The sequence below is a fragment of the Jaculus jaculus genome, chromosome 1 (assembly GCF_020740685.1).
Source record: "Jaculus jaculus isolate mJacJac1 chromosome 1, mJacJac1.mat.Y.cur, whole genome shotgun sequence".
NCBI classification, from domain to species: Eukaryota; Metazoa; Chordata; class Mammalia; order Rodentia; family Dipodidae; genus Jaculus; species Jaculus jaculus.
In genome coordinates, this window is record NC_059102.1 from 913,065 (window position 1) to 937,357 (window position 24,293).

A 24,293-nucleotide genomic window follows, 5' to 3' on the forward strand; every position below is an offset into this window, starting at 1 on the left:
GCTGAGGAGGCTTAAGCACTAAGGGTGATAGCGCATGGTGCTGGAGGCTGGACATCCAAGTTCAAGGCATGGTAATTGGTGTCAAATAAAGATAAAGATAAAGACTTCCTAGCTCATAAGACAGAAGGGACAGGCAGCTCTCTAATCCCTTTAGAAGGGCACTGATTCCATCATGAGGCTCTATTCTTACACCTTACCTCCCTTCTGTAGCAGACAGCTTCAGGTACACTGAGATAAACTTCCAGACCAGGCACAGTTATGGAGGAAGGGATATTTATTGACACTTACAGATCCAGGGGAAGTTCCATAAATGGCAGAAGAAGCTGACCTGCTTTCTTCACAGGACCAATCACAGAGAAGGAGAGAAGCACAAGCCTAAAGCCAAAAGCCACACAGTACACTTCAGGAGCTCCAGCTAGGCATACTTTGTATATCTTTAGATTGAAATCTCAAACCCACCACCACAATTTAAGATCCACCCAGTGATACTGCCTCCAGCCAGGTGGCTGAAGATGCAAACTTAAAACAAATAAAAAAAAAACTGAATGTATTGCGGGCCATCTATTCAAACTACCACACCTTCCAAAGGCTCCACTGCTAAGGCCACTTGGGGAATTAGATTTCAGCATGTAACACTGGGAGACACAGAGTGGTGCTTCAATCAGTAATCCTGTGTTTCTAATACAGTCAGTTTTGTTAAAGTAATTTTGAATGGACCATGGAGAAATGTGCCCTTGGACAAGCCAGGGGAGGGGGCTGCTCTCCCAGGTCTCTAGCAAGCACAACTGCAAAGTCCCAGTCACCAGGTATATTAGTTGCTTTTTTTCTGTGGCCAAACAACTGAAAAAAATCTTAAGGGAAGGAAGGGTTTATTTTGGCTTATAGTTTGAGGAGATATAGTCTATGATGGCAGGGAAGTAGTCATGGTAAGAGTGTGTCACCTCCTCACATCTTGGTCAAGCAGGAAGCAAAGAATGGACAGGAGGTAGAATTAAGCTATAATGCCTCAAGGCTCCACCTGATGTGATCTGGAATTGCAGGGAGTCCCTTGAGGACTCAGAAGGCAAGGCCCACTGGTGGACACAGCTTGATGTGGTGGCACATAGATGAGGGGAGGCTCTTCATGGATCTGGTGATCACTGACCAAATTGGCCACTGGCCAAAGGAAACATATTTGAAGAATTGGCTCATGGCTCCATCATTCAAAATAATTAGGCTCAGGAAAGAAGCCAGGAGAAAGAGAAGAGCCCCAATGAAGACAATCTTAATAGAGTATCTCTTGTTAATGATAATACAGCTGCAATAGCCTCACATTCAAAGAATAGGGGGAGAGATGATGGAAACAACAAAGAAAGATGGAAGCAATCCAGCTACCCTGGAGTGGTGGTTTGAGTGTGACGTGTCATCCACAGGCTCATGCATTTGAACACTTGGTCCTCAGCTGGTGGCACTGCTTTGCTCACAGTGGCAGCTCCAAGACTGTTCACCTACCTGCTGAGAATCTGGGAATCCTCAGAGCAATGTGACCTGTGGTGCTTGTAACTTGTCAACTTGCCTATGTCTGAACCTCCTGCACACTCAGGGACACAGATAGAAACAGCATGGTCTCAAGCAGTCATGTGCCTGGCCTTCTGAGGAAGAGAGCTTATTCTTCTCAGTGGGCAGGTGTTGCTGCTTCCACATGAAGAAACTGAAGCAGGCGGCAGCACATTCACTTATCTAGGGCTCATTAGCCCATGGGCCCCTCATTGACAGCATCCTTAAAGAGCTTTAGTCTGTATGTCTGCCTTGCTGGCCTGGAACAAGCCATGTGTGATGTTCACTGAGGTTCAGCTGGGATGAGCAAAAAAGGCAAGGAGCTTTCATGTAGAAACAAGCTGAAGCTTAGTAATTACAAAGCTCCAGGCTATCACCCTTCCTATTGGCAAGCAGGACCTTTACATCAGGAGTGGAAAAATCTTGGTGACATTCCTACATGTCACCCCTCTGTCAGAGTATGGGGTCATTTTTTCCCTAAGTCCACAGTAAGAACCAGTCTATTGCCACATGGAAAATGCATGTACAGTCTGGTGTTTGGGCAGTAAACAGAGCCAAGGAGCTGGTCCACAGGGGTATGCAAGGCACAGTGAAATGAGAATGTTGGGGTTTCTTGCCAATATACCAATATGCCAGTGTGCCAAAAAATTTAGAGTACCCTGGATTCTTGTTTTATGAATTTAAAGAATTAAAATCCAGGGTTGTGAAAATGGCTTAGCAGTTAAGACATTTGCCTATGAAGCCTAAGGACCCACGTTAGCCAGATGCACATGGGGGCGCATGTGTCTGGAGTTTGTTTGCAATGGTTAGAGGCCCTGGTGTGCCCATTCTCTCTTTTTCTCTATCTTCTTCTTTCTCTCTCTCTCTCTTGCTCTCAAATAAATAAATAAAAACACACTTACAAAAAAAGAATTAAAATCTATAGACCAAAGGGTAAAGTTTAGAGAGACTTTATTAGATGAAAAGAAGAAAAGAGAAGAAAGTGCATAGAGCTCCTGTCATGTGTAGGGCAGGAGGGGTATAGAGGCCATGTGGAAATAAGTTAGGGGTCTCTCTTCATCTCAGCCCAACTGGGAAGCTTACCAGAACCTCAAGTTCAGGAGCTAGCCAAGAGAGAGCATGTCCCCTGGTACACATTTATTTATAACCTTATTGTGATGGGCTTCCCCATCAGGCTCAGCTGAGTCTGAGAGACAGCTGATTGTTCTGTGCTAGAGGCTGGTTCAGGAAGAGGCCAGCCATGATGCCAAGTTCTGGGGGCTAAACCTGACCAACCACAATGTCAGGATTAGATTTAAATTCTAGAAAAGGGAACCTCCCTCCAGGAGGGGTTCAGGTTGTTTGTGGAAAAACAGATTTAGAGAACTCCTGTAAGCAAAAGATAAGTCAGATCATCCTTTTGTCTCTAACAAAGTGGAGATTGTAAGGGCAGACTTAAAAGATATTCCTGCCTTTTCTTTTGGGGCCTAGTTACCCAACTGCCTCAACAGCGTGCTAACACCTTGTCAAGGACTGAGAAGAGAGCTATATATACACCTGCCTGCCCTGGGAATGTCTGATGCCAGGCAAAGTCCAAGAGTTCTTTCTGAAAATATTTGTTTATGGCATTTGGGTCCCCCATTAAGTTCACTTCTCCCAGTCACTGTTGAGTTCCCACTAAAGATAAGCTAGGATGGGCAAAACGTTGCCTGTGATGATTAATTTCAATTTTAAACTTGACTGGATTAAGAACTCAGGGTATTGATGAGGCCTACTGGTGGGTATGCCTGTGAGGTTGTTTCTAGAGAATTTTAACTGAGGAGGAAATACCTACCTGAATGTAAGTGGAAACCTCTGATGGACTGGGGTCTCATGCTGAGTGAAAAGAGAGAATCTGAGTACCAGTATTCATGTTTCCTGACTGTGGGTACAATGTGACTAGTTGCCTCATGTTCCTTATATGATGCCTTCCCATAATAATTGACTGTGAGCCAAAATAAGCCACTTCATATGGTGTTCTTGTTGAGTATTTAGTCAGAGCACAGAAAAGTCACTAATATGGAAAACAGTATCCAGGAGTGAGGATCTTGTGTGCTTCATCAGCCTTTGGAATTGGTTGGTAGAGTGAGGAATGTGGGGGAGTTTGGAGCTTCAAGCTAAAGAAGTGCTAGAATCCTGCAAGCTGAATGCAGTGGGCCATTCGGGTGGGAATTTGGAAGACCAGAATGCTAAAAGAACTGAAGACAGTGGAAGCCTAGCTCATGTGGTCTCAGAGGAGAGCAAGGACTCTTGAAAATTAGAATAGAGGTCATTTGTATTACATTCTCAAAGAATCTGGCTGCATTCTCTCGGCACTCTGAAATTTTGAATAAGACTGAATTTAAAAATTATGGAATAGAGGGTAGAAAGATGGCTTAGCAGTTAAGGCACTTGCCTGTGAAGCCCAAGGACCCATGTTCAACTTTCCAGAACCTACATAAGCCACACGCACAAAGTCGAGGCAAATACAAGGTCATACATGCCCACTAGGTAGAGCAAGCATCTAGCATTCAATTGCAATTGCTGAGGCCCTGGTGCTGCCAATTCTCTCTCTCTCTCTAAAATAAATAAATAAATAAAAATCATGGACAAAGTTGTTCAGTGGAAGAACTTTCAAATCAACAGACGATCCAGGTTGTGTATGATCACTGTTCACTACTTTAGTCAGCTCTAAGTAAGACAACAGAAAGATATGAAAATTGTGTAGTTTGGCAAGGAAGGGAGTATGGGTGATTTTAAAGATGCAGATGAGGTGGATGCAAGAAAGCAGCTATAATTGTTAAAGAGATTAGTGCCATTAAAGAAAAGCCTTGAGCTCTGCACCCCATCCATTGAAGGTTCTAGATTATCAAAATGCAAGCCATCTGAACCTTGAAAGGATGAATGGAAATGTCATACTGAAGGAGTTCCCCATTTGAAGTAGCACTTAGGAAATGTTTTTCCAGGGTTACTTGCCTAGGCACACAGAAGCCACTGACTACTACTGTGATAAATAGGGACCACATTACATCTTGACTTGGCAGGATAATCCACACAGTGCTGTCTTTTGAGGCATGGAAAATGTAAGAGTTATAGTGTCATGGAGGTTTATACGAAGATTCCAGAAAAGGCCACTGAGGCCACTGAGTGTGTGGTATAGTCAAATTCCCTGTAAGGAGGCCTGAGAGTTTGCACAAAGCTGTGAGGGGAAGCCCAAGTTGCTATGGAGACCTGGGATGTTGGAGATTTCAGGACTGTGGGACATCCTCCAAGGAAAGCTGTAGACATGGAGTGGAGCCAGCCCAACAGAAAGGCTATATGTGCTGCAGGCAGCAGAACTGGAAGGGCAGGGCTGACCAAGCCTGCCAGAGCTCATATAATGCTACCAAGAACCCCTGGAATATGGGCCTGTATAATTTGGTGTTTGTCCTGCTGGGATTTGGCCTTGCTTTGGTCTGGTCTTTCCTTGCTATGCCCTCATTCTTCCCTTTTAGAGGGGGAAATTTAGCCTGTGCAATTGTTTAATGGAAGTACCTAACATGTATTATTTTATTATTTGGTCTTACAGTTAAAAGATTGCTTTGAATCCCAGAAGAGATTCTGGGCTTTTGAACAGTGTTGAAACTGTTGAGACGATGGCGGCTTTTGAAGTCAGAATGAATGTATTTTGCATTATAGGGTGGCTGTGAGCCTATGGGGCCAGGGGTGTGTTTACACAAAACACAACTCTCACGTCAAAGGAAGTTTATTTTGAGCCAAATATGAGTGGCTATGGCCTAGGACCAGTTCATCCACCATGGACATAGTTACATGAGCTTCTTTCAGCCACAGAACAAAATAAAGTCATAAATCAGAGAACTTACCTAACGCATCACTGGCACAACAGCTGGACAGATTACAGCAAAGTGAGAAACTGTGCAACAGGCCTCAGATGTCATCTGATAACATTCTTAGTTTTTTTTTAAAAAATATTTTTTGTTCATTTATTTATTTATTTATTTGCGAGCTACAGACACAGAAAGACACATAGAAGAAGAGAGAGAGAATGGGCGCGCCAGGGCCTCCAGCCATTGCAAACGAACTCCAGACGCGTGCGCCCCCTTGTGCATCTGGCCAACGTGGGACCTGGGGAACCGAGCCTTGAACCGGGGTCCTTAGGCTTCACAGGCAAGCGCTTAACCGCTAAGCCATCTCTCCAGCCCACATTCTTAGTTTTTGAACTGATGGAAAGTTAGGGGTCTGCTAAGAATTCATTGCACGGGTTTCACCTAATAATTAATAGAATGTTAGGTCAGATACCAAAATGGGAAATGAATGGAGATTAAGGGTCTGTATCTGTACCATTCCAAATCTTCACAAGGTTCTAATCAATCCACCAACTTTGTAGAATCTTTAACACGGGTGTGTCTTCTCTCTGTGAATGTAATTCACAAGAAGAATGTTATAGTTTAAAAGAGATGTGTTTGGGTGTCAAGTTGACTTGTGATGTTTAATTTCAATTATCAACTTGATTGGGATAAGAAGCACCTAGGTCATTCTACTTGCCATCTTATATACTATCCCCCCCCAAAAGAAAACTAAAAATGTGAGTGATGTGAGATGAATTTGAAACAATAGGTTCAATCCAGAAAAGGAACCCAGATGCTCTGATGTCATGCAGCTGTGTTCCTAAGAGTCCATACTTAGCTTAGAGTAAGGATCCTACTAGGAAGAGCTTAATGAATTTGAGGTACAAGAAATAAAAGGGAGGAAAGCAGAAGTGATGCAGTTTGACCTCAGTAAAACTTGATGTAAACATGGTGCCACTGATATCCCACCATCAGGATAAATAACTAGTCCTGACAATTAGAATTCATGTAAAAGCACAGACAACATGCTTTAAGTGAAGGAAGAGTGCAAAGGGAGAGAGTACTGGTATAATCAGAGAAAGCAAGCTGCCTGCCAAGGTCCAAAGGAGAAGGGACAGGGACACCTTTGTAAGATATGAAGATAATAATGGAGAATATTGCTTTAGCTCTGGCAGTGAGTTGGAAGTGGAAGCAAGGGGTAGAGAAGTTGTAAGAACCCTGCTAGAAACACTGACAGTAGACAAACTTGGAGTCCGAGGTAGGGGCCTCTGTAGTAGGCTTAGAAGTCATTCCCTGAAGGGTTGTGGCCGGAAGCAATGGACACAGCCCTGCTCAATCCTGCACAGGTTCCACTTCCATCAAAAACTGCCAGGAATGGTGCACGCCTTTAATCCCAGGATTTGGAAGGCTGGGGTAGGAGGATTGTTGTGAGTTCAAGGCCACCCTGAGACTATACAGTGAAGTATAGGTCAGCCTGGGCTAGAGTGAAACCCTACCTCAAAAAACCAAAACATACAAACAACAACAACAAAAAAAAAACTATTGGGCTGGAGACGTAGCTCAGCAGTTAAGGCACTTGCCTGTGAAGCCTAAGAACTCCTGTTCGAATCTTCAGGTCCCACGTAGCCAGATGCACAAGTGATGCAAGCATTCAGTGTCACACATGCACACAGGGGGCCGCATGCATCTGGAGTTTGTTCACAGTGGCTGAAAGGCCCTGACATGCCTATTTGCGCTCTCTCTCTCTCTCTCTCTCTCTCTCTCTCTTTCTTTCTGTCTCTTTTTCTGTACCCCTCTCTCTCAAAAAAAAAAAACAGAACTATCTTTAAAGAAGGAAAGAAATGAATTGAGCATCTCTGCAGAAAGGGTTGACACATGCCAGAGGTGCTGGCATGGTATGCTTGGGGAAGAGAGGAAAAGCTGCAGGCGGCATCAAGCCAGGCTAGGCTGAGATGTTCTTTTCTCAGCGAACCTTAGAGTCTAGTTTGTAAAGGAAGATTCCTGTGATAAATAAGGCAAATGTGCACACACATGCAAATAGGAGAAAAATGTGGTGGAGGAGAGGTGAAGTCATGAGACTGCAAAGCTGGTTCCCTTGCTGACTTTTGAAAGTCATCTGTAGACTGTTGCTGCCTCCTCGTGGTAACTGGTGCCATTACATGCTCATATGTCTTCTGGTTTGTATATAGGTTCCACACAACAAAGATCGAAATTTCCAATATTCCTAGGCAAGGGCCACAACCACCTCCTTCATACCTACTAGTGAGGGTGGTCTCAACATCCTTACTGCTATAACAAAGCCTCAGTATCCCCCTCAGGTCGCAGGCTCCCACTGCATGGTATGGTTCTGCTGGCCCATTGCTATACAGCCACCCAAAATTAGTTTTTAAAAAAAAAAAGTTTAGGATTCTGCCTCATAATTCTGTGGACTGACTGGACTCCGCCAGCTAGTTCTGCTTTGCAGTCTCATAAGACCACGCAGACTCCATCAGCCAAGCGTCTACAAAGCTGCTCCACTGTCCCCAAGGCTTATCTGTGGCCAGGCATCTCCAGTGCTGTTCTCCACCCAGGTGCCTCTGTGAGCCTTTCCAAGCTTTATAGCTCTGAGAGCAGTCCAGGGCAAGTGTCCAAGACACCCCAGCCTCACGCAGACACCTCAGCCAATGGCTTCAGAAGGCCCAAGGTTTTTTATTTTTTCAATTTATTAATTTATTTTTTACTAATTAGTTTTGTACTCAGTGAATACAGCTCAATTTGGTACCATTGTTAGGATCATCCATGTATTACCCCCTCCCCCTGGCCCATCCTTGTTGAGGTATATGAGTCATGAATTGTGAAGTTAGCCTACAGTTATGGGTAGGAATGTCTCTGCATATCATGACCCAACATGTGGCTCTGACATTCTTTCCACCCTCTCTTCTGCAAAATTTCCCTGAGCCATATTTGGTTCATTTTTGGTCTACTTCAGTGATGAGGTTGGGGGCCTCTGGGTCTCTGGATCTCTGATATGATAGGAGTTGATTGTTCTCTGTGTTGATCTTCTTCATCCTTGTGCTGGTACCCATTTCACCAAGAGAACAGCACCCTTGCTTGTTTCGCCAAGGTTTTTGACCTGAATCATCATCAGTCAGATGAGTCCCCATGGCTGGCTGAGAGGGAGGGCAGGCTGCTGAGCACAGGAAGGAGTAAAGGTGCACTTCATTTTTGTGGGCAAGGCCACAGGAGAAGGGAAAGGGTTGGCAAAGAGGGAAGCCCTTGTGTTCTGCCTCCTGTCTCTCACCTAAATTACTCTATGCACTCCCAGGGTGGATGTCCAACTGGCAGCAGAAATGCTGTGCACAGTGTCCTGTATCCAGGGCCGGAGCATCATGGAGAACCTGAAGGGCAGGAAGCAGTTGCGGCTGGCGGCAGCTAAGGCTTTTTTAGAGAGTGCCAGGTGTGCGGCGGGAGACGGGCTGGCAGAGTACATGGGGAAATGGTGATGCTGGGGAAACTACTGAGGCCCAAGGGAGGAACTGGGTGCTCCTGGGAGGCCTCTGTGACTGAGTTCACAGACACCAGGGCCTCCATGGGGAATACTGTGAGAAGCTCAGCAAGGCCAGAAGCCAAGTGGGTGCCAGGGCTAGGTGGAGGGTCCCAAAGCAGCCAAGGCCCTGAGCAGGAGGCAGGTGGACAGAACAGGGACAAGGCCAAGTAAGCCCTGTCATTGTCATGCAGTATGAACAGGGCTTACCCAGGTGGTTCACTGAGGAGGGTAGAGCAGCACCACTCTCCTGTTGCTTGTCCCACAGAGCCTCAGCTGCACTAACATGGCCTCACTCCTTCCTTCCTAAGCCAGATGCACTGCCATGGGTGGTGGGGAGGTATGGCTGAGCATCCTGAATCTATCTGTATCAGGCCTATCTTTTCAGATTTGGGGGCCTGGCAGGCAGCAGTGCCCTGGTGATGCTGGCTGCTCGGCACTACTGGAACACGTGGCTCCCACTCCTGTCCTCAGCAGGCAACAGGAAGAAGGCCAAGGGATCGCTCCAGAGGATCATCAGTATCATAAACAAGACGGAGTCCAAAAAGCAGGTGCCACAGGGTCATGGACTGGGGCTCTAGCAGTTCTTCCACTCAAAACTGGCCAGATTTGAGCTGGAGAGATGGCTTAGCAGTTAAGCGCTTGCCAGTGATGCCTAAGGACTCCAGTTTGAGGCTCGATTCTCCAGGACCCACATTAGCCAGATGCACAAGGGGGCACACGTGTCTGGAGTTGGTTTGCAGTGGCTGGAGGCCCTGGAGTGCCTATTCTCTCTCTCTCTCTCTCTCCCTCTCCCTTTCTCTCTCTCTGCCTTTTCCTCTCTCTGTCTGTAGCTGTCAAATAAATAAATAAAAATAAACCAAAAACATTCAAAAAAAAAAAACTGGCCAGATTTGTGAGAAAAGAACCCTATAGCACAGCTCCTATGGGCACTTCCCCTATAAGTTTCACAAAGAGGACTACTTCCATGGGACACAGCTCCCATGGGGCATGGTTCCCGCAGGGCACTGTGCCCAATGAACATGGCTCCCAAGAGCCATACTTCACCTGCTGGATGATAAGATCTCAGCTGGGCAGGGGTTCCTGGCTGAGCTCAGAGATGACCTCTGATCTCTGTGCCATTTGGTTCAGAAGTCTCCACCATTTTTGCTTATTTTGAGATAAAGTTATAAGTAAGTCAGACTGGTCTCAAATTTACTATGTAGCTGAGGCTGGTCTTGAATTCTTTGTTTATTTTGTTGTTGTTGTTTGTTTGTTTGTTTGTTTGTTTTATTTTTCAAGGTAGGGTCATACTGTAGCCCAGGCTGACCTGGAATTCACTATGTAGTCTCAGGTTGGCCTCCAACTCACAGTGATCCTCCTACCTCAGCCTCCCTAGTGCTGGGATTAAAAGCCTGTAGCACCATGCCCATCTTGGCCTCAAACTCTTGATCCATCTGCCTCAGCTTCCAGAATGCTAGTGTTACAGATATATACCACTACCCCCAAATAGTCTCTCCCTGCTTTAACCAACTTTTAAACCACAGATTTTCCCCTCTGCTTTCCTCCTCTCATTTTTGTTTTAATTGCTGCTCCAAGGCATTTAAGATTCTCTTCTGTCTGCTGGCTTGGGGTTTCGTTTGTTCTTATTTTTCTTTTATTTTGAAAATTAAAGGTAGATTTTTTTTTAATTTTAATTTTTTAAATTTTTATTAACATTTTCCATGATTATAAAATATATCCCATGGTAATTCCCTCCCTCCCCACCCCCACACTTTCCCATTTGAAATTCCATTCTCCATCATATTACCTCCCCATTACATTCATTGTAATTACATATGTACAATATCAACCTATTAAGTATCCTCTTCCCTTCCTTTCTCTACCCTTTATGTCTCCTTTTTAACTTACTGGCCTCTGCTACTAAGTATTTTCATTCTCACGCAGAAGCCCAATCATCTGTAGCTAGGATCCACATATGAGAGAGAACATGTGGCGCTTGGCTTTCTGGGCCTGGGTTACCTCACTTAGTATAATACTTTCCAGGTCCATCCATTTTTCTGCAAATTTCATAACTTCATTTTGATTGAAGATCGTTCTTCCTTGTTAATGAAGGCATTCATAGCTCATGCTTTCCTCTGAAGACTACTTTCTTTGCATCTCATAAGTTCTTCATAATTTTTTTATTCCATTAATTTAATATATTTCGTTTCATTGAAAAAAACCATAGACTATGTCAGGAGAATCATCCGTGTGTAGTGTGTAATGTGTGAATGTGGTGTGGTGGGGGTGGGGTGGTGTAGTGTCTGCATAATAGTTTAATGTATGTATCTGGTATGGTATATGTATGGTAAGTATGCTCTGTGCTGTGTATGTGGAGTGTGTGTGGTATGGTTTACTATGCATGCATGACAGTGTGCTGTGTTGTGACATAGTCTGGGTGTGGTATGCTATTTTAGTATGATGTTGTGTGTAGATAGTATGATATAGTATATGGCATGATATGTGTATTGTAGTGTTTATTGTACTATATATTTATAGTGTGGCGTGTGTGTATGGTGTGTGTGGTTAACTTCTTGAGATTTAGTATTTCTGAAATTTTGCTGCAATTTTGGTATTTTGTCCCAGAGCCAAATGAGAAGGTGAAAGAACATGTTGGTGCCCTCCAACTTGTGCCCTTTGTTTGTGCTTCAGGAGACGGGGAAGACACTACTTCTACACCAGTGGCCCACAGCTGACTTCCAGGGTGGTGGCACAACAACTGAAGGCCATTTTCTTTCAGGTTGGTGGGTGCAAGGCCAGTGGGAAAGAGAAGTTTGGTGTAATTTGAGCACTCTCTGTATTATATCCTGTGCACTGTAACCATGACCACAACCAGTAGTGTGTCTGCTTCATGCTGATGCGTTCCATGAAGACCCCATAGAAGCCTGTCTACACATGAGGACACCCAACCTGGGCCACTGGGCCTCACCAGGTGCCCCTACCTGAGTAAAGAGTCTTCATAAGTTTTACCTCTTGGCAATGCTGAAAAATGAATCATATTTTAAATTGTGTTTTCTATCATGCAAAATATAGAGATATGCTCATGGGAAGAAATAAGAAAGACAAATACTACCTACTCTGACTTTATAACAATAGAACCATATTCAATACCAATTCAAGTTTATGGGAAACTTTAATTTTCACCTCATAAATAATCTTCCTTGCCAACCAAGAGCCCTGGTTTGTATTTGGAAGGTCTGCAAGTGCTGTGGAATACAATAGTGGTCCCTACCTCAAATATGTTAGAGTATTCAGAGATAAGAGTAATTTAAAATAATGAATAAAAACATGTCCAGGGCAAGTAAACATAAGGTGTATACTAAACCCACAGGGTTGAGAGTACTGGCAAGTGCTGAAAGAAAACAGGGCTTCTGTGGGGACATGGTGGCCGATGGAGGTTGTGTGTTAAACACTGAGCCAGAGAAAAGCTGGAAGCTAAAATGCCATTTACCCACAGTAATAGTCCAGATAAACTAGACAGGTTAGGAGTTTCATCACTTAAAAATTCACATTCCAGGGGGCTGGAAAGATGGCTCAGCAGTTAAGGTACTTGCCTGAAAAGCCTGACAACCAGGATTTGATTTCCCAGTGCCCACCTACAACCAGATGCACAAAGTGGCACATGTGTCTAGAGTTCATTTGCACTGGCTGGTGGCCCTGGCATGCATGATCTCAGCCCCCACACACACACACTTTCTCTGTCTGCTTGCAATAAATTAAATTTTTTTTTTTAAATTTCACATAGCAGAAGAAAAGCATCAGAAAGTAGAACTGGACACAGCAACATTTTGTTTAAAGAGGCACACTTAAAGACAAAAAGAGGGCTGAAGAGACAGCTTAGTGGTTGAGACACTTGCCTGTGAAGCATAAAGACCCAGGTTTGATTCCCCAGAAACTACATTAGCTAGGTGCACAAAGTGGCACGTGTGTCTGAAGTTCATTTGCAGTGGCTGGAGTCCCTGTCACCACCTGCCGCTGTAAGTGTGCCATTGACACAGGACACATGCATCAAGTTCTCTGTGATCTTGGGTTCCTTATCTGTGCTGGTGAAACACTTCCAGTACCCATGGTCATCCCAGATCTTGGGCTGTGTGTTGGGTGGCCTGGATACTCCCAGGAGCAAGACACACACACACACACAAACACTCCCCTGGCTGCTTGTAGAGCTTGGTGGTCCTCAAAGCCAATGAGGCTAGATAGTAACAGAGACTGGCCAGGTGGCCCTTAGGGCTGGTTCCTTTGGGCCTAGAACATCTGGGCTGTGGTGGGTCCACACTTATTTCCCATCAACCCTACAGAACAAGTGCTAATCTTCTGCCACCTGTGTAGCAAGGTTCTGAATGGAATACTGTGATGCAGTGGTGGGAGGATGGAATAAAAGAATGTGGAATAAGGAGTCAATTAGCAAGAAGCCAGCGGCCAGTCCCCTGAGGCTCCTTCTTCTTCCCACCCAGGGGCCGAGGATGACCTCACACTCCGTGCCGCACTCTATGGCCTGCTCTTCCACAGCCATGTCGACCAAGATGACTGGGAGGGGGGCCTCAAGGTGCTGGACGAGGCCGTGCAGGTGCTGCCACGGACAGCCCACCGCCTGTGAGTGCCCTCATCCTGGGCCTGCCCAGGTGCTGTCTTTATATGGCTCCAGTCAAGATGTTCCCATGTCCCTCCACTGAAGGGCCTCATCTCTCCAATAAGAATGGGACACACTGAGCAAGAGTGAAACATACAGCTCAGAACTCCAGCCTGGTCTCTGTCCAGTTCTGTCCCTGCAAGCAGGAATGTGGGAGCACAAGCTCAGGATGCCACGCATATACTCACTGTTTTACCATTCCAGCCAACTTGTCTCTTTTGCTCTTTTTTAGCTTGATTTTTAAACATATGGTCATCGTGAAGGCCAAACTTGGCCAGAACTTTACCATGGAAATCCAGAAGTTCAAGGATGAGAGTGAAGACTATTTGGCCCATATGTGGCACCGCCTGGCCCTAAACTCGAAGAATGTCTATGGAGTGCTTAACTGTTATCAAAATGCAATCCAGGCACTGCAGGTCTGTGTCTCATCCACACTGGCAATGGTAGACAAACTTGTCTTTTTGTAGAGGTGTATGTGTGGGAACCAAAAGACAACTGTATTAGGGTTCTCTAAAGGAACAGAACCAATAGAATTGTATTAAAATGGACTTTATTGGATTAGTTTATGACAGTCCAACAATAGCAGTTTGCAGGCCTGAGAGTCAAGGAACCCCATAGCTAGCTGTTCAGTCTACAAAGCTGGATGTCTCAGTAGTCCCAATATGGCTCACCCTGGGGGAGGGATTTCTCCTTTGTCAATCCTCCCTGGAAGCCACCTCAGAGACCCACTTATGGGTGATGTCTGTGGACTCCTAAGTGGATCAAGCTGACACAAAACTTAATCATCCCAACAACCTTGGGTGTCATTCCTCTGGCACCATCTAGCTTTCCTTGGCCTGTAAATAAGCCATACTAGCTGCCCTAGAGCCACAGAGATCTGCCTGTCTCTACCTTCCCAGTGCTGGTATTATGAGCACAACCACCATACCCAACTATTTTTTAACACAAGTTTTGGGGATTTAAGTCAGGTCCTTTACCCACTGAGCCATCTCCCCAGACCCCTCATTCCTTTTCATGGCTGAATAATAGTCCAGTAACATATTAGCCTATTGATGGGAGCTGGGATGTTTCCCATCACTTGGCTCCTGTTAGTAGGGTTACCATGAACTTGTGTGCACACTTTTTTGTAAGAACAAGTGTTGCCATTCCTACTCCACTGAGGCTATACCTGTTACCTTCTCTTGTCTCCAGTTACCAGATCAAAACACCCTGGAGGACATAGTGTGACATCTCTGTGGGTTTGAAATGCATGTCCCTGATGACCGATGGATGATGTCAAGCATCTGCTCAGAGGCTCCAGGGCCATTTGCATATCTTCTCTGGAGAAATGTCCATTCAGATCTTTTTCTCATGCTTAAAATTTGGCTGTTTTCCTTTGTGCCACAGACTTATAAGAGCTCTGTGCATATTCTGCATGGGTGGCCCTCATCAGATGCATGATTCGTAAAGATTTCCTTTCATTCTGCAGCTTGTCTTTTTAAACCACTTTCTCTCAGTATTATTAATAGCACAAAAGTTCTTAATTATTTTGAACTCCAACACATCTACTTCTTTTGCTTGTGTTTATAGTGATACATCTGAGAAACCATTTGTAATCAAAAGTCATGAAAATACACCCTGTACTTCTAAGAGTTCTATGGTTTTAGCCTGTCCATCCAGACTACCTATCCATTCTGAGTTAGTTTGTATTTAGGGTGGGAGGTAGGTCTACCCTTAATTCTTTAGCAGTGGACACCCAACTGATCCAGCACTTCTTTGTGCAAGGATTGTCCTCTCTCTGCTCAGCCCCTCTATTGAGACCCCATAGCTGCTCACACTTGCCTGGCTTTTGCCAAAGCCACTAATAGCTCCCATGGCTTATCCCATGGAGCAGCTCCTTTCTTCTTTCACTTGGGATCAGGCCTCTACCTCACTGGCCTACTCTTCTTGAGGGAGGAGGGTCCAGATTAAGGGTGTGGACTCCCTTCCCTGACACTCATGCCCTGAGCCATCTGGCCAGTGCTTTGCTCCAAATGCCACTGTCACTGGCTCTTTCCACTCCTGAGTCTCCAGCCCAGACTTGATTGCTTCCTACCTGCTTGACCCTTCGACTAACCAGGATTTCAAGTCTGAAGTTATACTTCTACTTTCATGACCTGCCCTATTTGGGTGACACAGCCCTGAATTTGGAAGACTAACTCTTGGAATTTTCCTATCCAGATTGGGAAGGCTGCTTCTAGGTGCAGAGCCTGAGAAATAGGGGAGCTAACTTCTGGTATACCCAGCCCAGGACTGAGCTTGCTTCCTCCATAACCAACCCAAGGAAAAAAGAAACCAAAGAGAAGTTTAGTTTTAGCCATTTGCAAACCCACTGCATCTGCTGTCACTACTGCTCTGATGTTATAGTGGCATTTTTATTGAATAGCCAAAAACAAAAATATGTGAACAAGAAGTTCACTGTATGAGCAAAGTGTAGGGAACTTTAAACTTTGGATAATCCATAAACTTTTGTTAAGGGAAGGAATTTAGGGGTGTGACCTGCTGGATTCTGCTGTCGGACACACAAACACTGTGATCACAAATGTAACCATTACATTTAGCCCGCCTGGTCTCCTCAGCAGACCTGCGAGCCCATAGTAGCTGTGTCTTCAGTGCTGTGGCACTTCTTATGCGTGTGTTTGCTCTGAGTCAAGAGTCCAGTGAGGCCACTGTGGGATTAGGCAGAGTATACCTTAAGGTCAGTCAGCATCTCCAAACATGGCTTGCCAGTATTGGTCATCTACGCTGTTCAAGCCAAAGGTACATCAAGGTAAAGGAAACCTAGTCACATTGCTTCAAATGAGTAGATTACACTGTTGTAAGATGAACTTTAGGACAAGCTGTAAAGAAAGAATTTAGCATCTCATGGCAGTAATCTCAGAAAAGTTATTTATAAGGTCCTTAAAAAATAGTCCCATAGTTCATTCCAATATTTCACTCATATAGTTCATTTCCACAGTTTATTCTTAAAGTTGATCCTCACACCCACCTCCCATCCCCTGCTGGCCCCACACACATGTCCCCTACCATACCCCACACTGCAACCCCTACTGTGCCCCACATCTGCCCACTGGTACACTCTCATGTCAGCCCCAGCCTCAAATATAGCTGCATCACTCTTTGTTTCCAGCTACTATCATCTCAGGTGAGCAATGACCCCAAATACCCCTTCCTGGTCCATCATACTCTGTTCTCAGCAGAGCAAGAGAGTTCAGAGCAGAGCCACTCCTTCCCTCTCTGGCCAGCACATGTGACCTGCTTCCTTCTCAGCCTTGGTACTTGCTAGCACATCTGGTCTTCTGTACCCACTGGGGTCTTGTACTTCACCTAGGGCTTTACACACTCAACCTGGAGCCTCACATCCCACTTGAGACTCCTCCCCACAGTTGCCCTGTGGCACCCTTTCCTCCCTTGAGGCTTTTCTCACCCTCCTCCTCTGGAGGTCCCCTGTCCTAATTGCTCAGCACCACAGGGACTGCCTCTCCACCTTCCTGAGGCAGTTGTTCTTGTTCAGCGTTCATGCTCTTAGCTGTACTCGGGAGTCACAGTGGACCATCCTCCTATGGGACTCATCCCATAATGAGTAAGTGGGTACAGGTCAGGAGAGCTGCAGAGATGGAAGCAGAAACAAAAGGGCCATGACTCTGGCCTCAGTGTGTGAGTATGGTGCCCTGAGGCAGGCTAAGGAAGAGGCCTGAGAAAGAAGGGGTCATGCATACAGCAAGCCAGCACACCATTTGTTGTACTGAGCTCCAAGACGTGCCTTCAGTCCTGTGCTGTGAAGTTGGCCTGCCTTACAGTGGTCATGGGCCAAGTATGTGCCATGCCAGGCATTTGGCTGCAACTTCCCTGCTCTCCCTTCCCACAGGGAGAGAAGGTTAACCCTGGAACCTCCCAAGAGGGTCTTGGGTAGGCAAAGCTGCACTGTAGTATCCTCTGTGGGTCAAGGAACATTTGGCAGCCTGTGAGGAAAAACAGGGACTGGCAGGTGGCAAATGCCTAAGAAGAGGCAAAGGGCCTGGGGGACTTTGCCAAGCTCTCATCTTCCCACTAACCCTTTGTCTACAGCTGGAGCCCTCAGAGAGCCTTGATGGCAAGACTAGTCTCCCTGGAGGGGGACTGAAGGGGAGTCTCCATGGTAACTCAAGTGTGAGATTAATCATCAAGCCAACTACTACTGTGGGTGGCTCCTCTGTGATCTCAGGATACTGATTCCATCACTGCAGTACATTTACCAGGCTTTTCTGTCTCATCCCAAAGAAACCCGAGAGTGACTGGCAGAAGGTGGACTACATTGTGGAGTTCAGCGAGTGGATGTATTACCAACAATTTCCTCTTGACAGTGTCATCTCCAACCTCGAGTGGGCCATCAACATCCTGCTGGCCATAAAACCTGTGAAAGACGTCTCAGAACCAGCACCCAGGCAGGAAGGGGAAGGTGCTGCCATGTCTGCCCCCTTGATCCTTTACCCACACGCTCCAAGAGCTTAGGACAGCAGGGCATGGCAGCGCTGGCTCTGGGCCATGCATTCCTGGTGTGAATGCATCTCCACCCTGGGCTTGGGAAAGTTAGGGTAGGAAGGACGGAGTGCAGGAAAGCCTGTGTAGAAGTAGCCTGCATCCCACATGCTGGGTGGGTCAGCACCTGCGACTCCAAAGCCAGACTAACTGGAGAGAAAGCTGAGGAAGCGGCTGTGGCCACTCCCCAGGCTGGTGTGGAGGTAGGCCCCAGGAAAGCAGGATATCATTTAGGCATCCGCACTAGTACCGGATCAGAGGCCAGCAGCCCCTTGCTGACGAGAGAATGGGCCACTTATCCAACTAGAGGGGATGGGTAGAAGGCAAATCTGCTTGAGAGGATCCAGCCCAGGACCGACAGTGGCCCCATGTTGGGGGCCTGGTCAGAGGCAGATGACTAGGTCAGAGCGGAAGAATCACAATGCAGGAGATGCCCTGGGCCAGCAGGCACCCAAGCCTGGCTGTACCCCAGCCTTGTCCCCATCCCTGCTTTCAGGCCATAATTTGCCAGCCCAGTCCTCCATAGAGAGTTCAGTGGCCCCCAACATGGAACCGGTCTCCCTGGAGCAGTTTCAGAGTGTGAGACAGTTGGAGGCACTGGCCCGTGTGCACATCCTGCGGGCCCTGATAGTGTCCTCCAGCTCCACCACCCACAAGGATGACTGTCTCATGGCATACACTTTCTTCAGACACATCTGTCAGGTGAGAGTTGAATGGCTGGAGGTGAGGGTCCTCCCATGGAACTAACTCTCCTGGGAGCAGACTGTGGGGTGCATGACTTGGGAATTGGCAATGACATTTTAAAATTAAGTTGGAGCCTTTGAAAGTATTTTCTAAAAGCCTTTGAGTGGCAAGCAAATCTCTTTGTCTCTCCTATGACACACCCTTTTCTCCCTGCACTGGAGTACTCATAAATGTTTCGCCAGGCCCCGCCATGCTCTCATTCATAGACTTCTTTTTCCCTATGCCTATATCTTGGAGTATGCTTCTTACATTTTCCTGTTATTTTAGTTTCAGGTCTTATATTAAGGTCTCTGACTCATTTGGAGTCGATTTTTGCACAGGGTGAGAGGAGAGGGTTTAAATTGATTCTTTCACATGTGGTTATCCAGTTTCTTCAGCACCATTTGTTGAAAATGTCATCTATTCTCCAATGTGTGTTTTTAGCCTCTTTGTCAGCAAGCAGGCGGCCGTACTTACCTTAACTTATACCCGATCTTCCATTCTGCTGCTCTGCATGTCTGCTTTGTACCCTAACCTTGCTCTGTTGTCACTATGGCTTTGTGTAGAAGCTGAGATCAGGTGTGGTGACACCATCAGCAGTGCTGTTTCTGCTGAGGACATTGCACTTGCCAAGGCCTTTTGTGTTTCCAGATGAATTTTAAGATGATTTTTTTTTTCATTTCTGTGAGAATGGTCATGGAATTTTGATTGGAACTACATTGAATCTATATATTGCCTTTGGTAGCATGGCCATTTCACAGTATCAATTCTTCCAATCCATGAGCATGGGAGGTCTTTTAATTTTCTGGTGTCTTCCTCAATTTCTCTCTTCAAGGTTTTAATTGGTTAGGAATATTTCAAGATATTTGATTAATTTGTGGCTTAGATCTATTTTTGGGGGGTGGGTTTCGAGGTAGGGTCTTACTGTAGCCCAGGCTGGCCTGAAATTAACTATGGAGTCTCAGGGTGGCCTCGAACTTACGGCAATCCTCCTACCTCTGCCTCCTGAGGGCTGGAATTAAAGGCGTGTGCCACCACGCCCGGCTTTAGATCTATTTTTTAAAAGAATATCCTTGTGTGTCTTTTTAAAGAATATCCTTTTCTTTTTATTTTATTGATTATTGTTGGGGGTTGTGATGTGTGCAGGTGTGCACGTGCCAAGTGTACTTGTGCAACTGTCAGAGGAGGATGTTGGGTGTCCTTTTCTGTCACTCTTCTGGCTTATTTCCCTAAGACAGAGTCTCACTGAATGTGGATCTCTGGCTATTTGTTTGTTTCTCCAGTTAGACTGGCTGACCAAGGAGCCCCAGCAGTCCTCCTGTCTCAAGTCCTCTCAGCACAGGATTGGGGGTTTAGACTTGTGAGACCATACTGTTTTTGTGGATGTTAGGGCTCAAACTCAGGTGTTCATGCTTACACATCAAGTGTTCTTACCTACTGGGCCATCTCCTTAGCCCTCCAGTCTACTTTTAATGCTATTCTTCCAATTTCATTTTCCCCCAGATTTCCTTGGTAACTGGAGTAAAATTAATTCCAGAAAGAACTGTAGCAGCCGTCAGCTCACAACTATTACTGACTAAAAAGGACAAGGAGAAAAGTAAGGAAAAGGAGAAAGAGAAAGAAAAGGAGAAGGAGAAAGAGAAAGAGAAGGAGAAGGAGAAGGTCAAGGACGTGAAACAGGTGATGTGGTCCATATGTCCTCACGTGGTGGGAGATGGAGGATGAGGGCCATGTATGGCATAGCCCAAGGCTGAACCCATCATGCTCAGGTTTGGGGGCCTTATGATATTCCACCATGCCTCAGTTTCCTCTTTTATAAATTGGAGGCCATATTGTCATAGCTACAGGTTCTGTAGTCACTCTATGCTAGAGTGAGCATTTTGTGAAGTATGCCACTGTCCCCCATCTTTGAAACCGTTAGTGGCAGGCAGTCTGGGTCTTGTATGTGCTGTGCTGGGACTGGGAATTTGGAGCAGTGGGAATGGTGTTTCTTCAGGTACAGGAGCCTGTGTGCACCACTAAGTTACATTTTTCCTGCTGCCAGTTAGGTCTGGAAGACTTGTATTTGTTGGGATTTCAGTGCCAATGCTCAGTGGCTCTGGCATAAGGCACATGCACTCATCACCCAGTTCATGATGTGTGCCATAAGGCTCCAGGCAAATACACTGCCCTACTGCCATCATCCTCAAAGTGTGCGCTAAAGGGTTATAGCCTGTCTGCAACATTCTGGGCCATCCAGGTCTCCATCTCTGAAGTCCACTTTTTAAAATTTTTATTTATTTATTTGAGAGCAACAGACAGAGAGAGAAAGGGCGGGGGGAGAGAGAATGGGCACACCATGGCCTCCAGCCGCTGCAAATGAACTCCAGATGCATGTGTTCCCTGTGCATCTGAATTACGTGGGTCCTGGGGAATTGAGCCTTGAACCGGGGTCCTTAGGCTTCATAGTCAAGCGCTTAACCACTAAGCCATCTCTCCAGCCCTGAGCTCCACTTTTTTTTGTCATGAACTTTGATTTCTCTTCCTTCACAGCCTTTGACCTTTGCTTCCAGTAAACAGCCCAAAGATATCCCCACCAGCATAGAAGAATGGGCCTCCTACTCCTGCCCTGAGGAACTGTTATCTGTGTTCAAGGAAGACAAAAGCGACTTAATGATTAACTCATCAAGTTTCCAGAAGCCAGTGAGTAGGTCTGAGCAGCCAGTCAAGCCTTCATTGTGGCCCACCCATCTTCCCAGAGCTGAGTCCCTCCACTTACAGCTACACCAGAACATCACCAAATGGGGATCTATGAGACAGAGATTTCATTGATGACCTTGGAAAGGGAGCAGGTATCATCCAGGATCAGGTCACAGACCAAAGCCACAGTTGGATTCCTAAAGTCCCTCCCAGTCACAACTGCCAACATCCATAGGAAGCATTCACATCCAAGTACACATGCCTAGACCTGGCACTGTGTCCCCCTTGCTCTTCTGTCCCCATGCAACAAGTCTGCAAAGTAGGAATCACAGTGTTGGCAGGAATAAAGGCCCTTCTAGATGTCTACTCCACCCCATAATCTCTGCCTGGGCACAGAGATTTTCCTCTCTGAAAAACCTCTCTCATGTAAGGAGCCCCAAGATTACACCCTTGGTAGATATTTACCCTTGTCATATCTGCACAGTCCTCTTTTTTGCCATGGAAGGTCACATACACAGGTCCTCGGAAATATGACCCCTCATCCCTGGTACCATAATCCAGCCAACCTGGAATTGCTCATCATATTGATTCTTTTGGTCAGTATGCTTGTGAGGTTCATCCATACTCTTTTGGACATAGAACTTTGGTCCTTTTCATGGAGGTAGGGTGTCTTCTGCAGAGAATAGACCTTGGTGCACTTAGCCACTCACTCACTTGTGAATGTCACGTTGGTTCTATTCCATACTTTCACAAATGTGAAGTCTGTGAACACTGATGCAGAAGTGTTTTACTGCCCATGTCTTCGGACTACAGTATGTGAGACTCTCCAGTGTTGGTAAACATTGCCAACTGACAAATTGTTTCCCAGGAAAGCTGTACTAGCTTCCAGCCCCACCCCCAAGGGAGAGTTCCTGCTGCCCACATCCATGCTAGCTGGTGTTGTCTGCTTAGTGGGTATGCAGTGACCTTTCCCATGTAGAAAGGGACATTCCCTGACTGATGTGAGGTTGGATGTCCTGACAGTATGACCTGGCCATTTGGAAGGTCCTCTAATGTGTCTGTCTAGGGTACTCACATGGTTTAATAAGCTTTGTGTTTTCCTGAACAAATTGAAAGGAACTGATCATCAGTCTGTTCTGGGATGAATATTTTAACAGTTGTGAACAGCTTCTCTCCAAAACTTGCCTTTTCATCTCCTGACAGAGTCTTCTAGGTGTAAAGAGAATGAGTTTTAGTTAATAATGTTTAATTTAATTAAATTTAGTACAATTTAATTAATTAGCTTGTTAGTCATCTTTTCTATTGTTATTGATGTTTTTACCTGTCCTTTCTTAAAAAAATAAATAGATAAAACAGTTTCCTTTTGTGGATCCATAGATTTTTCTCTTGCAATATTTTCCCAAAAGCCACAAATATTTCCTACCTTTATAGACTAGTGTCAGATTTAGACCTGAAGTCTCTCGAGCATGATCTGTGTACAGACCAGGAGTGGCCCAGTCCTAGGCAGTGCATTTACAGGTCAGGCCAGACCATGTCTCTGATATGTCTCCTTCCAGATCTTGGCCCTATATGTTTTTTCTACTTTCTACTCTCAGTTCTCAGAATCAGATTTTAAAATAATACAACATCTCTTCCTTCAACACCACAGGAAGCCTCAGTTCTTCTTTCCCGGTGCCAGACTTTAAAACTGTATATATACACGAAGACATTCTGTTCTTGACTGATCAGCAGTTCTTATGGGGAAAAAAGGTGAAACAAAACATGGAAATAATGAATAAGCGATTCATGGATATGTCTCTTGTGAGGCTCTTTAACCATGCTCAGGTGCTAATGATCATAGGTCACTGCATGTGACAAAGTGAAACCTGTCATGAGGGATACAGGGAAGAGAGCATATTCTTTCTGCATGCCAGATGCATGCTGAGTGGCTCCCAACAACCTCACACAGGTCATATTAGAAGCTGCAGATACAAATCTGACACTACACTTGCTGAACACCTACTGAGTTCTGGGCACTGTGCTTGACCTACCCAAAGGGGCTGGCATTCCACCCCTGCCTGTGGCCTTATGTGTTTTCTGTGTGTTTGTGTAGACGTACAGTTTGTACTACCTGGATCACTTGGTGAAGGCCCTTCAGAAGATGTCCCTTCATGAGCTCAGCATCCCCATCTTGCAGCTGGGCGTGCTCATTGCAGACGCCGTGGTGGAAAGCAAAAGCCTCGCAGACCTCTACCACCTTCGGTTGGTACACCTCCTTCACTTCCAGGGCTAAGCTGAAAATTTGACCAAAGCAATACAAAAACAAATAGCACTTAAATAGTAACTGTAATTATTTCTGTAAATAATAATTTCCCTGAGATTTGTAAGTTCAAAGTACTTGTGTTAGAACAATGGTATCATAACTTAAAATTTTGACGTGGTCCTTAAAAAATTCCTTTAAGTAAACACACATTGAAGTATTTAGGAATAAAGGAACACCGTGCTTTCAGGTTCTCCTCAAGGGTCCAGGTGAAGGGGGAATAGGAGAGAGAAACAATAGAGACTCGACACTGGGTATAAAGCACACAGAGAGTACTTCAGAGTGTTTGTGTGAATTTTCTATTAAACTCAAATTCTGAGCGCTTCAAACAAGACTCAAAGTAGAGTTTACTACTGCAAGGCATTTTGGGTCTGGGCAGAGCCTAGCCAAGATGCTTGAGATCATAATGTCGACAGCAAAATGCACAAGTTAATAATGGCAAAAAATTCCACTTAAAATTTGATAGAGCTTCCTAGTAGTTTTGTATAGCATTAAAAGTTC

At 45.5% G+C, this 24,293-nt stretch overlaps 1 protein-coding gene across 1 annotated transcript in view; it reads left to right on the plus strand.

The window, feature by feature from the left end:
* The window catches only part of Cfap46 (cilia and flagella associated protein 46), a 122,579-nt gene that overhangs the window by 49,258 nt on the left and 49,028 nt on the right, over positions 1–24,293 (plus strand). The window contains exons 23-32 of the mRNA XM_045132205.1: positions 8,686–8,817; positions 9,293–9,455; positions 11,578–11,665; positions 13,380–13,518; positions 13,788–13,971; positions 17,834–18,011; positions 18,588–18,793; positions 20,318–20,494; positions 21,347–21,496; positions 23,586–23,734. Coding sequence (XP_044988140.1) covers positions 8,686–8,817; positions 9,293–9,455; positions 11,578–11,665; positions 13,380–13,518; positions 13,788–13,971; positions 17,834–18,011; positions 18,588–18,793; positions 20,318–20,494; positions 21,347–21,496; positions 23,586–23,734 — 1,566 coding nt within the window. The remainder of the gene's footprint in view (positions 1–8,685; positions 8,818–9,292; positions 9,456–11,577; positions 11,666–13,379; positions 13,519–13,787; positions 13,972–17,833; positions 18,012–18,587; positions 18,794–20,317; positions 20,495–21,346; positions 21,497–23,585; positions 23,735–24,293) is intronic.